This window comes from Fragaria vesca, linkage group LG6 (genome assembly GCF_000184155.1).
Source record: "Fragaria vesca subsp. vesca linkage group LG6, FraVesHawaii_1.0, whole genome shotgun sequence".
NCBI lineage: Eukaryota > Viridiplantae > Streptophyta > Magnoliopsida > Rosales > Rosaceae > Fragaria > Fragaria vesca.
In genome coordinates, this window is record NC_020496.1 from 24,672,008 (window position 1) to 24,686,878 (window position 14,871).

General features: G+C 35.5%; 1 protein-coding gene and 1 non-coding gene across 2 annotated transcripts; both read right to left on the reverse strand.

Moving 5' to 3' along the window:
• Positions 1-1,435: 1,435 nt before the first annotated feature.
• TRNAS-GCU lies at positions 1,436-1,517 on the reverse strand. The gene has a single exon. It is a non-coding gene; the product is annotated as a tRNA-Ser (tRNA).
• Positions 1,518-5,922: 4,405 nt separating this feature from the next.
• On the reverse strand, positions 5,923-7,584 carry LOC101303247. Its single transcript, XM_004303656.1, has 2 exons — positions 7,071-7,584; positions 5,923-6,749 (listed from the first exon to the last, which is right to left on the reverse strand). The coding sequence occupies exon 2, from the start codon at positions 6,736-6,738 to the stop codon at positions 6,259-6,261; it is 480 nt and encodes a 159-aa protein (XP_004303704.1). The 5' UTR covers positions 6,739-6,749; positions 7,071-7,584; the 3' UTR covers positions 5,923-6,258.
• Positions 7,585-14,871: the final 7,287 nt, after the last annotated feature.

Below are 14,871 nucleotides of genomic sequence, written 5' to 3' on the forward strand. Positions count from 1 at the left end.
AAAAAAATTAAGATGTATAAACTTTAACAGTAAAAATTTAAGAATTATCATTGGTTCAGCACTTCAGCACGTAGTTATTCACCTTAAATAACTAAAACTCACTATGATTAATGTTTATTTAAGATTTTTTTGTCAATTATAATAGATAATTGAGATAACAAACATCTCTCAAAGTTTCATTTAAAATTTCCATGTTTTTCTACTAATTTCCGTCAATTTTCTCATTTTTTTCTGCAATCGATATTTCCTCGAAATTTCCATCGAAATATCCGTTTTTTGGACCGTCGAAATTTCCACGATCGGCGAAATTTTAGTCCTTGGTTGGTTCACAAAGATGTACATATGCATATAATTTACTAAATAAGTTATACCACATTACCAGGCATGTTGTGGTTCCAATGATTACAATTCACAAAATTAAAATTCGACCGTCTAATGTGATCATTATAGTATAATACAATTATGATAGAAAATTCAATTGTACTAAATAATGCTCGGTTCTTGATCAAAGCGGTCAACCATAATTTAACGTCACTTATTACACGAAAAAGCTTTTACTGCCCTTATGTGACTTATTTGGTCAACTCTTTCACACACATACTTTCACATAGATGACACATAACTTGTTCATATAAAAATTTGGAAACATTTACATCCTGACTATTTCGGTAGAAAATTAAACCATACTCGATAATGTGTACTGAAATGAATATCTTTTGTATATGTATTATCAGACTCTAGAAACTCAAGTGATATTTAAATTTTATAGTTTTGTTATATTTTGAAAATATATTTGTTGTGAAGTTTGGTAATACCGAAAAACCGACATCCGAAGTTTGTAAGATTTATCTCATACCGAAGTTTTTGGTTTGGTAATTGAAAGTCATATTTTATTACCGAAAGCTTTAGTTTTGAAGTTGGTAACGTCCATTACCGATTCGAACCGACTGAGTGGCAGCCCTACTCAAGGCTATCCAAAGCAGTGAAGCAACATCTTGCATTATTGGTTATCTGAAGATGACTTTATAGATCCAATCATGACAACATGATAAAAGTACAGAAAATTAAACAATTTTTGATACAACCGATAAACTATTGAACATTGAATACTTACGAGGAAATGTTTGTTTTCTATGAATTACCGCCCGCCCAGTGCATTTTAGAACATTGCTCCATATACAATACTCATGATGTCCAATCTTTCACAGCTAGAAGCCACACCGTGTATCCAAAATCGTAAACGTTTATGTATGCTTTAACCTCTAGTAGTCTACTTCTACTAGGGAATTAAAGTGAAACCTCAATATGTACGAATAAGGGGTGAAGGACCCAAGAATTAATCCAAGATTGAACCAAAACTTACAACGGTATGCATGAATTGATTATTGAGTAGAGCAGGAACATTTCCAGACAAAAAGGAAGCAGAAAAAAGTTTCGACGCCTGAGAGATTCGAACTCTCGCGGGGAAACCCCATGTACTTAGCAGGCACACGCCTTAACCACTCGGCCAAAGCGTCGCTTGTTGATGCTTCACGAAAACTAATTTTATTTATTCATTATTTAAATAAAACAAAAAAGTGCTTGCAGAATATTTCACAATCCACATTCATTAGAACAGGAAACCACTAAACCCTTATTCTCCACTAGATCGACCAATACGTCCCTAAACAAAGCTCCTTTGATTGATGAGATTGACCAAAACCACATACATGAAGGCAACTAACCAAACATTCCGGCCAGAAGCTTTTCTGTTCGCTACCGCAAGGTTCACCCATCAATTTATGCATCACTTCCCCTCCACCGCGAACAATATATTAAGCCAGTTATCTTCGATATATGTTGCTTCACCAGTTCTCCACCATTTGCATTATTGATGGACTCCAAAAAATTTGAGTATGTACTGTATGAGAAGAACTTCGTTTACCTTCTTAACAGTCCTACATATACTTATCACAACGCTCAATGGCCCTATATAACGATGGATCAGCAGACGAAGACACAGACCCATACCCATTTGGTTTGCTCAATCATTATATGCAGCCAACCCACCATACGTACTCACCAAGTATACAGTTATCATCCATCTTCACTAGCTTTATTCAGTGCTTAATTATTTGTACGGCATGGGCAAACCAATCCCTAAAATGGAACACACACAAACCCTATTTGAAGGTTAACAAACTACCAGTGAAATCCATCTATTTTTTGGGATGGATAAGGCCATTGGGTGACAACTCCACAGCAAGGTATCTAGGAAAGTCGAAAAGCAATCGCCGGGTTTTTCCTATCTAAAATCATCTCTGTGTTTCACCTTTAGATGCATAATTGCTGCAACTGATAGTTCTTCTCGTGATAGTTTCAGAGAAAATTTGATCTACATATTTAGAAAGTTGATTAGTATAGATATACAACTTTACAAACTCTGAAAATTAAAATGTAGAAATGGTACAATAAATTGCATCTACACTTACTTTTGAAGTGGTTGTTAAGACAGTCAAGTGTTCTTGTGCAGGGAGTTCTCCAAATCTTTTTTGCAAAGTAATTAAGAAATCAAGACCATCAAGAAAATCGCTCTCGTATAGGCGGAAATTGAGTTCTTCGAGCTTGGTAGAAATCAAGGAAAACCTTTTCATTGCTGTAAGTGCAAGAAGCAAGATTTGGAGTATCTAGATTCACCTCCTGCATGTATAGGAAAGCTTCCTAAACCTAATGGAAATTTCTTAAGCTGCTGACTTGATATCTAAAGGAATGAACAAATGAAGAGCTGCATTGCATCAGGATAACTCTCCCATCTTAGCTAGGACACCTCAATCCAACAGATAACTCATGTATCCTATCTTGGACTCTTGGTTTCTGGTGCGACTGTATTGTAGATGGATTCTCCTCATATTTCTAGCTATCATCATCTCTTGTAACCAACAGTTATCACTTTGTTATTGATACTCTGTTGATGAGATTGCAATTGAATAACAAAGTGATAACTGTTGGTTACAAGAGATGATGATAGCTAGAAATATGAGGAGAATCCATCTACAAGTACAGTCGCACCAGAAACCAAGAGTCCAAGATAGGATACATGAGTTATCTGTTGGATTGAGGTGTCCTAGCTGAGATGGGAGAGTTATCCGGATGTAATGCAATTGTTACTGTTGTCATTGAAATGTGAGCTGCTTCTGAAGTCTGAACTATTAATATCAACAGCATGGGTGACTGACTCGTAAGAGGCTTCGAAGCTTAATACCTAAAGAAGGGGAAATACGAGTAAGCTTTTTAACAAATTGGTGTTTTATGGTACTACTGGGAGTCCTAGTCCTAATGATCAACTCGTTTAGGTTACTGCACTTCACTGCTTTTAGGTCCACTGGCTGGGAGCATTGACAACAAGGAATCAAGGATCATCAAGATGATCGATGATGAAGAGTTTCGAGATTGTCTGCTTCAATCTTGTATCTTGTAATTACACCATTCGTATCTTGGTGTAAGGAAAACCTTCTTTAGCTTAGGAAATCCACAGAGTCGAAGATATATAGTTTATGTTGAAACAGAATCTGAGATCTAAGATCTCAAGGGAAGAACACAAAGAAAGCATATCCGCTACTGATAATCTACTAACATCAATAGCTCTCAAGCGCAGCTCTTTTAGGCAGTTAAACTTCTTTGGCTGCCCTGGAAGAAATGATTTTACAGAATGCAATGGGTTAACCTAAACACAACTAATGAGTAATGACCCAAAATCAAAATCAGCTACAGGAAATCTGTACTCTTGTAGGCTACCGCCATTGAAGTGGATTTGCAGCTGATTCAGACAGTGTTTGGTGGCCAACTCTATCCAACTGTGGATATGTGAATCACATATTTCGAAGATATCTGTTTGAGGTTGCATAGTATGCATGCAGCCTAAAACAAATGAAATATGTTTTTCGGATGCAGTTCATGGACTTTTCTCAAAATCACAGTGACCCCAATTGCCCAATCTGACTCGTAAATCTTAATCATGGACTTTTAACATTTTACTTTTATGCATTGAAAAGAAAAAAAATTTATGAGTTTCATCAAAACTTATGAAGGGATTTGTTTTAGAACACAAATTATAGAATACACTGCTTCTGATGGCTATACATATACCTACAAACTTGACTAAACTACTTCTATCAATACTCCAAAATATATAAAATAAAAAATAAAAAATTTCATAAATCTATAGCTAACTTGTTTGGAATCCCCTCTCTAGTTAAGGTTCTGGACTACTCTTCCCCTACTCTGATGGTAGTTGGATTGCAACAGCTCTGCCCTTTTACATCATTTAGTTAGTGTGCATTACAAACTACTTTCTCATTTCTATCCTCAACTGGCTTTATTTGCAATAACAGTAAGCTATGTAGTATTATTGACGTCCTTTCTTGAGTGAAGAACAAAAAACAATATGTTTAACTTTGTCTTTTATTTTGGTGTAGATTCCTATATATAGCTGTAGAGTGTACTCTAGCTTTAACCAAATCCTGCACACCCAGTCAACCAAATCGTTAAAAGATTGATATTCTATACTTTCCCAGAAATCAATCCTGTATTGATATATGAAGACAAGCAAGAATGCATCATGTGACTAATTTTATACACAACAAATTAGGAGATCAATGATTGAGTGTTTGAACAAGAAACACAAGTGAAAGACAATAATCTTATTGCATATATTGGATTAGGTAAATAGATTTTTCAATTGAGGAAGCTAGGTAGCTTGGTAGCTCGGCGTGTACATAATTGGTGGAAGATTTGTAATTTGATGCCTCTAACTTATTAGCTAGCTAGGGTAGTTTGTATTTGTTGCTGTTCTTTCTGGGAAGTTGGCCATCATTTCCAAAGAAAAAGACACTCATATTTCTCATACTATATTTGCTTTCAGCTTAGTTGGTGATCATATCTAATATTTTGACCTCCGCCGATCTTGCGCCAATTAACTCAATGATTTAGATACTTTCGGAAGATATAGGTCGTCATGGGAAATAAGTTTTTTTATGGTATGATTGAGTTCTAATTTGAGTCGTGTATTAAGAGTTAAACGATTGTTTTGTATATCTTGAGTTGTAATGTTAAACCCTATAGGCCTAAAGACCAATTCAATACCCTGTTTCATTTTTTATGAAAAAAGAGAGGTGTATATGAAATTATGAATGATTGAGTTAGGGATATAGTGGATGAGAGGGTCTTTTTGGTTGAACATGGGGGGTATGGGATAGCAATGATGTCGCATTCATTATTGAAGCAACTGCAGGGCCTAGTGGTTTGTTATGTGGATTTGGCAATGGATGCACTGAACTGATGCACAAGATCCAATGCTCCATAACTATAACCTTCATCTTCTTCATCAGTTTGGCAGAGAGACTCACAGAAGAAGCAGCAGTGCTTTGAAGCTAGTCTGTCTCTGTGGCACAGATTCGAAAGCTGCTATCATAGTTGTCACTGCATTCGTGCGTTGTGTTCTGCCACTATTGTGTTTTGAATATATCTTTCCGTTTTTAGGAGACCATGCTCACTCTAGGTATGAGGGGAATGTTGTTCTCTTTCTCATCACATTTCCTATAATCCTATCTTAGGGATATTGTTTAGGGCATTTGTTAGAGCATAAGAACTAAATTTTTCTACAAAATAAAGAAATTGGGGAGCTGTTGAAGTTATTTTTAGACTTATCATTTATCGAAATCAAATAAGTGTAATGTAAAAGTTAAGTTGATGAAACGTAACTTTGACTTGATGAGATGAAGTATATATATAGTTGCGTAGAAAATAAATGGTAATTATATGAGTTCGAACTAAGTAAGTGTTGAAATGAAAAAAGTCTAAATAACAACGACATTTGATTTGAGGAATGAAGAACTTTTTCTTTTCTTTTTTCAAAAATGGTCAAGTACCTCACGTTTTTTCAGATTAGTTGCACCAAAACTTCCATTTCCCGGTTAAGAAACGACCAAAGATCAAAATGTTAAATCAGATGTGCATAATCTTATACCTTACATTCCATTATCAACATGAACAGAGCTCATGAGTTATGAGTATTGACAAATATAGGATGTTAATGAAAGAAAAAGCTAACTTTTGAAAAGAAGAATTAAACTTCTGTATTCCATTACTAAGTACAGCTAAATTAGGCATCTAACCTCAACTAAATTCTTTTCTGTTCACCCCTCTGGGTTCTTATTTTTCATCAATTGACATAGTAACTTTGCCAAGTTTCACCTTCCATTTTCATTCTCATCCTTATCCTCACTCTACGCCGGTCAGGGCAGGAAAGCAACTCCCGGACCTGGTAAGCCCCGGGCGGCCACCCATCCTCATGGGAGTACTCGGAGTCGAACTCGAGCCCCTCGGAGAGTCCAAACTGCGCCGGAGAATCTTTGTCATGGCAGATATCAAATGAATAGTAGGGTTCAGAGGAGGGCCGGATGCCTTAAACTTCATGCAGAAGTTCATATGTGTAGCCATGGCTTCTTCAGTGCTAAGTAGCCTCTCAGACCTCACAATCTCATCTTTAATAGCCTCAGAACACAACCCACAAATCCAATGGCCCATGTTTCTCTCCCGGACATGTTCAATATAGGCAGGGGTGCACTCCTCTGTGAGCCCACAGCATTCACACTTTGCAGACTCAATCTCTGATTGGGGATTGAGCTTTGGGGCTGCTGCTGCTTGACTTTCTGGGGCTGGTAGACCTCCCACTGGTTCACTGATTATAGTTGCATACATTTCCAATAACCCTGAAAATTATAAAGAAAAACCATCAATATATGAAAAAAAATTGGAAACAGGGTTTTTTGTATTTATAATTTATGGTTCTTAATGTTGGCAAAGACAAAACAAGCATAAAGGCTTATGCTACATGTATGTAAATTTTGTAGTTCCAAAAAGAAACAGATTTTGAACTGGAAAACAAAACTGTGACATTGAAATCACATATAACAAGCTGCAGTTCCAGATTCACAGTTGATTAATTTTATGAAACTTCATTCAAAATAGAAAAGTGAAAACAGAGCAAGACAATTCTGAATATACTGCATATATAAGTTTCGAATTATTACCAGTAGAAGCAGATCAAAATGAATCCCAATACTTCGATTTCTTTCTGCTTCTTCTGTGAACTGGGCTTTGCTACTGTTGTTCCTTTATCGTTCTTTTTCCCCGGCTCCTTCTTCAACCTTCTCTTCCTCAGCAAAGAAAATGTCAAACTTGAAAACCATTTCAGAGAAATTAACTGATCTTCTCTTCAACCTCAGCTTTCCAAACAAGCTAGACCCTTCAATCGAAAAAAACAACCTAAACCGTTTTCCTTTCTCAAACTCGCAGAGCCAAGCTAAGCTCTTTTCTGATCAAGTCTCAAACTTTGATCTCTGTTTCTCTGTTTTGATGCTGTTTGCAGGAAACCCGAATCTTTTTATGAGCAAAAAAAGGGAGAGAGTTTGGTTTTGGGTTGGTTTTGTTTGTGATTCTTCTCCTCCACCAAAATCTTATATGGAATAGTTAGGCTGTTCGAGGGAGAGGTTGGGAGAGAGAGAAGAAGAAGAAGACAGAGGGAGAGTTTCTAGAGAGAGACCCAATGATTGAAGGTTTAAAGTGGAAAGAGGCCATTTTGTATATTCCACGTCAGCAGCATTGGCTGTCAGAGATTTATTTCTAACTAACCTTGATTATTGGGATTGCCAGCTAAGCATTATCGTGTTTTCAGACTTATTCTTACCCAATATGTGCTGTTTCGACTATTTTTTTCTTTTTCATTGTTTAGTAGTAGTATACCCACCAATGGGTGTCACCCACGTGTACAACTAAAACGTGTAAAGGTATATTTGTTTTGATTCTCAATTTTTTTTTTTATGGCATGGACTTCACAAGTCTTTCTTTTCTTTTCGTTTTTGGCTAGAAACTTCTTCCGATTCCGAACTTTTCTTTTCAAATTAGTGCTTTTATTATGTGTAAATAGTTCAACAAGCTAAATAATATTAATTCTTGTTTATTTATTTTTTATCAAGATGGCTTCACTAAAAACAAAAATTATTTCGGGTTCAGAACTTAGAACAATTTGATTACTCTAGATTAGACAATCAAACAACTTGGTTTACAGAATTTACAGGCTAAATTCGTCTTCATACCAAATACAAGCTTTCAAAAGCAGGTTGATACGTAATTTTCAATATCAACTATAATGTGAATGTGGACCTACTCAAGATAGGTTAGGAGAATCGATAGGGGAAAATCAACATATTAACCTAAACCCTCAAGAACTTGTTACAACACATCACAAAATCGACATACTATGAGTACCTTTTTTTTCTTTTTTCTTTTTTTTTTTTATATTAATGAGGACGCATTAGTGGACACCCCACCGACCACCATTGCGGCCTCTCTTCTTGGAGGGAAATACGACTATTGATGTTCAATCACTAATTTTCTCCACTTTATTTACATTGAACGCCATTACTGTAATAGAGTTTACTGCTTCACTAGTGCATATTCACCGGTGTTGAATATGAACTACATTGGTCATTTTCCTCTCAGACTACCAGAGCAGTGTCACTCTCCTCCCACTCTAGACGTCGGATGACAATTGTTCCCTTCTTTGCATCTGCACAAACAGGGAAGCGAGGAGTTTCAGCTGAAAAAAGCAAATTGAGGAATCTCCATGTTGCAGCGAAACAGATCGGCCTGCAAACCTCAAAACCCTAGATTTTCCGAACAACGTACTATTCTATGAGTCTGAGTGAAATCTTTGATAATGTGTGAGACACAAAAATATACGTGCTAGTTGTTTCTGTCAAAGACAATCAGTCACACATCTTATCTCTTGATTGTACGAAATTTAACTATGGACAAGTGTAGGTCTTGAGGGCAAAATCCAATATTCTTCGAAAAGAGTTTTGTACGAAAAGTAAATTTTTGTTTGCGTTGCAAGGTGTACATGCTGAAATTAGGACACGATTAGGACTATATAGTAAAGCAGTTGCATTTCATGTCAATTAAAATCAACCATCTTTCTCATATATATGTGTAACGAAAGAGATTGATCGTGGAAGAAGATAGCTAAGCTAGGTTCATCATCACCTTTGATGCTTATGGTCTCATTTGTGTACACGATTTAATAGAGTACAAGAATTTAGTGGTAGTCCATTATTGAGAAAATAAGCTCACAAGTTTTTTAAGCTTTAGTACGTAGTATTATCTATTTTCTTGGCGAACACTAATTTGTATCTTTTAAATTATTTATTTATTTTGTTTGCTGACTAAAATCGGACGATTTAAGGATTTTAATCATGAGTGCATTTGGATACATGTGTTTTATATTAAAAATAAAAAATAAAAAAAAAAAAACTCTTACAATTGAGTAAAGAAAACTTTTTATTTGATTTTGTCTACATTCTCATAAGAAAAAATTGAATTTGTCTAAACATATATTTCATGAATATTTATTTTTGTTACATATCAAACTAATAAGATTAGATTAAATTCAGTTTACCCTCCTAAGTTTTTGGGTTAACTTCATTTCAGTCTCCGTTCTCTTAATTTTAAAAATTCAACTCTTAAAGTTTTCAATTTTCATCAGCCTTGCTTATTTGCTAAGATTTCTTCTAATATAGAGGTTAAATGCTAACATGAAATCTTAGAAAAAGAATCTGAAAGTGTGATTTTTGTCGTTAAATGATTGTTTTAGCCTTTAAAATGAGCCATAAAATGAAAATTAACGTTCATTTCTGACAGAATCCTAGCAAGTAATTAAAGTTGATGAAACTTAGACACTTTAGAAGGTAAATTTTCAAAACTGAAAGAACAAGGAATGAAATGAGGTCAACTCAAAACCTGAAGAGGGTAAAGTGAATTTAATCCATTTGTCTATCAAAAAAAAAAAAAAAAAAGAACTAATAAGATTTGTATGGCTGACCAATCTCGTTCATCGGTTCATCACACAATGATCAATGCATTTTTCTTCAAGGGTAAGGTGTTAACATTTCTCATACATCAATCATTTTCTCTTAATTGGGGATTAATTATACCACTTTGAAGACTTATTTTCCCATTTTAAAGACTTGGTTTACCATTTCAAGGACTAACGACACAACTTTGAAGACTAATATATTACAACTTTTGAAGACTAATTAATTTTAGCACTTTAAGGTAATTATATGCATATCATGTAATAACATATTGTAAAATTTTCTTTCAACTTATAGTAACATTGGTTTGCCAAACATGTAATCTGTTTCATAAAATGTTTATTTTCAAACCATCAACAAACATTGACTCATCAAACAACTTCACACTAAGCAATGTAGGCATATCTAAATTAGCGAAAGATATTTAATAATTTGTGGTAGTTTTTGTACCAAGTTTAAATTTTTTGACTTAAAATTGATGAATCAGACATGTTACGTGATATGACCGTTTACACTTGTAAAGTAAAGTAATCACTCTTATTTCCTATAATGTGTGATTCCTTTGTGACATTATACTATCACTATATACTTGCTTGCTGGGCTTAATCCCTTCAAATTAAGAAACCATTTTAACCTAACCATTCACATGCATCAACAACTAAAAGAGATGCAGGCATGTAAATGAGCACCTGCCCTCAATTGTGAATGCACAAGAATTAAGAAACGACCATACATATTGAATAAACTTCCCAACAGTGATATTTGATCACGCCTCAAATTATTGGCTTTCACACGTTGAACAGCAGCAGTGCTTCTTACGCAACTCGACCAACAACATATCTCACAATTCGATTCACAAACAAGAAACAATAATGAATGGACCAAAGCTTCGCCTTTGCCATTACCTAAAGCTAGCAGAGAGACTGGGAATTATTGCACTACTGCATTATCGATCATCATGAAAGAGACCCATGATTTAATTTTCCAAGTGATTATTATGAAAGAGACTGCCACTAATGAGCAAAACACACAGCTTGCCAGAATAGATAGGCAACCCACCTAAACAGAATTGTCCCATCACAAAGAACAAGGACCCAATTTGCATTGGTTCCTCTTAATCTGAAGTGACCAGATACCCACAAAGTACTTCATAATTCACATGGCAGATATCAAAATTCTCATTCATATTATCTTCTATGCATGCATATGCTTCACATGCATTCTTGGTAAGGACAAGTTTGTCATCAATCTCTGGTTGTAGAAGTATGAAACAAACTAGCTAGGGTGTAATCAGTAATGAGTGGTTATGGAACGGGGAAAGAACTCAAGGAGGTAGTGTTTTAGGTGGTTGTTTAATTGTTCATTTGGGTGCATATATGCGGTGGTTGGATCAAATCAATAGCATATGAACACACAATTTGACCTATATAATTCATAGACAGACGAGCATGTAAAACTATCCGAGCTTTCTAGTGTTCGGATTGAAAGTGCCTTGTGATTTTGTTGCGTGTTTGCAGAGTGGACGTCTTAGCTAGATTACAAGTTGATTTGTTTATAAACTATAGGTTAACCACATATATTGATTTTGTTAATTTTGTTGACGTGGTGACATGATAGAAATGCAACTGTGACATGGCATCACAATCAGCGCTGATGTGTTGCACACTACTCATAATCCAAGTGGAACATAATCGAATTTATATTTTAAAAAAAAAATGATTTCTTATCCTTTAAAGCATTTTCCATATCCTTGTTTAATTTTATGCATGAAATGGCTTAGAAATTAGGAGGTGTATGATTGTCTTGGCCCATATGTCAAAAGAGTGTCTCCATAATATTGATTGTTTGTAAATCATCACTTTCAATCAATTATGTGTTTTGTTCATTTCTTTGCTCTTTTGGTGAAAAAGTTAGGCTACCATAGTAGTTGATTGAAAAGGAAAAGCAAATTATTAGCTATGAAGTTGGCCGGAATCATTAGTCAGAGTAACACCTAGCATATATTTTGTTGTTTAGATTTTACAGTAGTTTCTGGGTGAGACGATCTTCTTGAGATTGCTTTCACAACCGATGAAGTAGACATGGCCTTCCTTTTCAAAAGGACCAAAAAGAAAAGCAGACCAAGAACACGAGTTTCAACTTTTATGTGCTTAAATGGTGTTTTGGCGAATATACTTCTGAGCTCAAAAATAAAAAACACAACGACAAAATTCGTTTGATTCTTGAAATAGACTTAGAAAAGGGTAACAATTTCAATTGCCAAATTCATTATACTGCAAAAAGCTCGAGTGATTTCTTGAGAGATGACACCCTCCAATACAACAGACTATATGGTTCTTAAACATGCATAACTACATGACTACATCAACAGTATAGGGAAATTAAACCGATATGCCTTACCTGCTAACGTTTATAAGAACAAAAAGGTTTAGGGTTTAGGGTTTAGGGTTTAAGGTTAGATCTAGAAGTCAAACTGAGATGAAAACTTTCAAACCAATATACAATTTACAACACCCATAATGCCATATGATGGTTTCTTTTGGAAATTTGGGTTTGTTTTGTTCATGTCCACAAGACCCTTTGTTTGTTCCCTTTTGGACTCTGGCCTAAACCTAATCGTCTTCCAACTCTTATTAACTAATCAGTCTCAACAAAAGAAATCAAGACCTGCTCATATAAATTACACCTCTACTGATATAAACAACTCTGTAATATCTTGCGCTAGGTGAAGTAGAGTAGACCCTCATATCCAACATTTGCCACAAATATTTGTTATGTAGTGAATAATGGGGAAGATATCTCTACGTTGATGTCTCCAAATCCAGTGACGTGAGCTCGGAAATGACCCGTGAATATATGAAAATCATGATAGGGAAGGGGTTGGTCAACAAGTTCTAAGCATGATTGTGTTACTTAGACAAGGGGTAATCGTTACTTAGCAGCCATGCGGGTGCTTATTACATTTTGATCTGAAATATGACAGAAAACTAATAAAGTCTCTGGACATAATATTTGGAATTGATGTGGAGCTCCAAGTCAGCTTAGCTCAATGATACAGCTTTTACAAGTGGAATTCCTTCTCATGATGACAATTCAAGAACAGACCCAAAAGAAGAGGAGAATTGTAATTCTGTAGCAAGATGTTGAAGCATATGCTATATAACTAGAAAGTTGCCGCGCTTTGCTGCGGGGGGTTTTGGTAGGCGAATAGGAAAGGAAAGTTAGAAAACTTTGGTTGAAGTTGAAATTTTTGATACTTGTTCCAATTACTTGAAATTTAAAAGAACTAACAAAGCATCAAAAATGGAATAAGGAAACTGTTTAAGTTGACATAAAGTGGTTACGTATAAACGGGAACATGGTCATTTATACAATAGTTCACCGGAGGTAGTATAGATGTGCAGTATACAAAAGCGTGTTGTTGCACAATTACTATCATAGTATACAAAAACAGTAGCTACCATAACCGTTCAAAAGATGATTGTTTCGGCAATGACTACAATATGGAATGGAGCTATATCTAGGGCTTCTTCAAAAAAGTGATACCCTCAAATGTGTTTTTGGGATGTGCTCCTGACACGACCCACCCCGAATTTCACCCTGAAACACGGAGTAAGTCTTGCGGGACCACCTCCAAGGAAAATTTACTGAAAAGATTAAGAAAATCTCTCTTGCAGATGGACAACCCTAACTCGAAAATTCCAAGTTACTCTCTTAATTCAACACGTCCAAACATCACATAATTAACTTTCAGAAATTCTACACATAAAATACAATAATCCCAAAGTATTCAGAGCTATTAAACACAAGCGGAAGCAAGAGAAGAAAACACGAGTAGGTTAAACATGTAACCTACTGATGAAAACTGGCGGAAATGCGAGTGACTATGCCTCGTCTCCTACTAGATCCAACCCGAACTCTGCAGACTGGACAATTTAAAACGAAAGGCCCAGGGGAAAACATTTAATAACGTTAGAGTGAGTGGACAAAAATAAAATAATAAATAAAATATTTATGTTTCCCCAAATTAATTTCTAAGGAAAAATCGAATGCATGCCGCAAGCGATAAAACTTTTATCTCAAAAAAAATATCGAGCCTCTCAGACTCTATAATATATGTATGTATTTACACTCGTCCATACTCCCTATATAAATTCATGGGTCTATATAGGGCTACTACGCTCGCGTCCAACGCTCACGTCACGCCTTAATGCGGTGCTACACTACGCCATCAAGGTAGACAGACGGGTGTATAAATATGTGTCCATACCCCCTATATGAATTTAAACACTCAAATAGGGCTACTACGTTTACGTCCAACGCTCACGTTACACCATAATGCGGCTATATACTACGCCATTAAGGTGGACAGACACATATGGCTAGCTAGCATTTATATACATACTCTCTCATAAATACATATTTATATCCACCGAAAATCTCATTTTCGGTAGCTCTCCAAGAGAAAATAAAAATCGTCAAATTAAAATGACGTTAAAATATTCCGCAACATTAATTGTTCAACCATGAACTATAGCATGCATTTATTTAAAATAAACGTCCACTCACAAATTAGGCCTAAGCCTGATGTCGATCTGGGGCCTCGTCTGCTCGAGCCTCCTCACGTCCTGTTCCAAATATAAAATTAATTTCTCAACCGAAAATCCAGAACGTACTCAAAAATAGGCAAAATAATTATGAGCCGTAACCACGCTCATTCTCGCCTAACTTCGATATTCTTAAATCGGAACGATCCGAACTTATATATCATACTCAACAGTCGTAAATACAACCTCCCCAAAATACGACTTAAATCCTACGGCCAGATTCTACATTAATTAACCGCCAAAAATACCAAACTTCGGAAATTCACAAACCTATCCAAATCTCATCCAAAAATTCCATAAATCACATCAATATACTCTCCTTAATATTCCACACTTAAAACCCTAAAAATCTC

Coding starts and splice junctions, on each gene's coding strand:
- LOC101303247 (XM_004303656.1), bottom strand. CDS start 6,738: ATGTATGCAACTATAATCAGTGAACCAGTGGGAGGTCTACCAGCCCCA.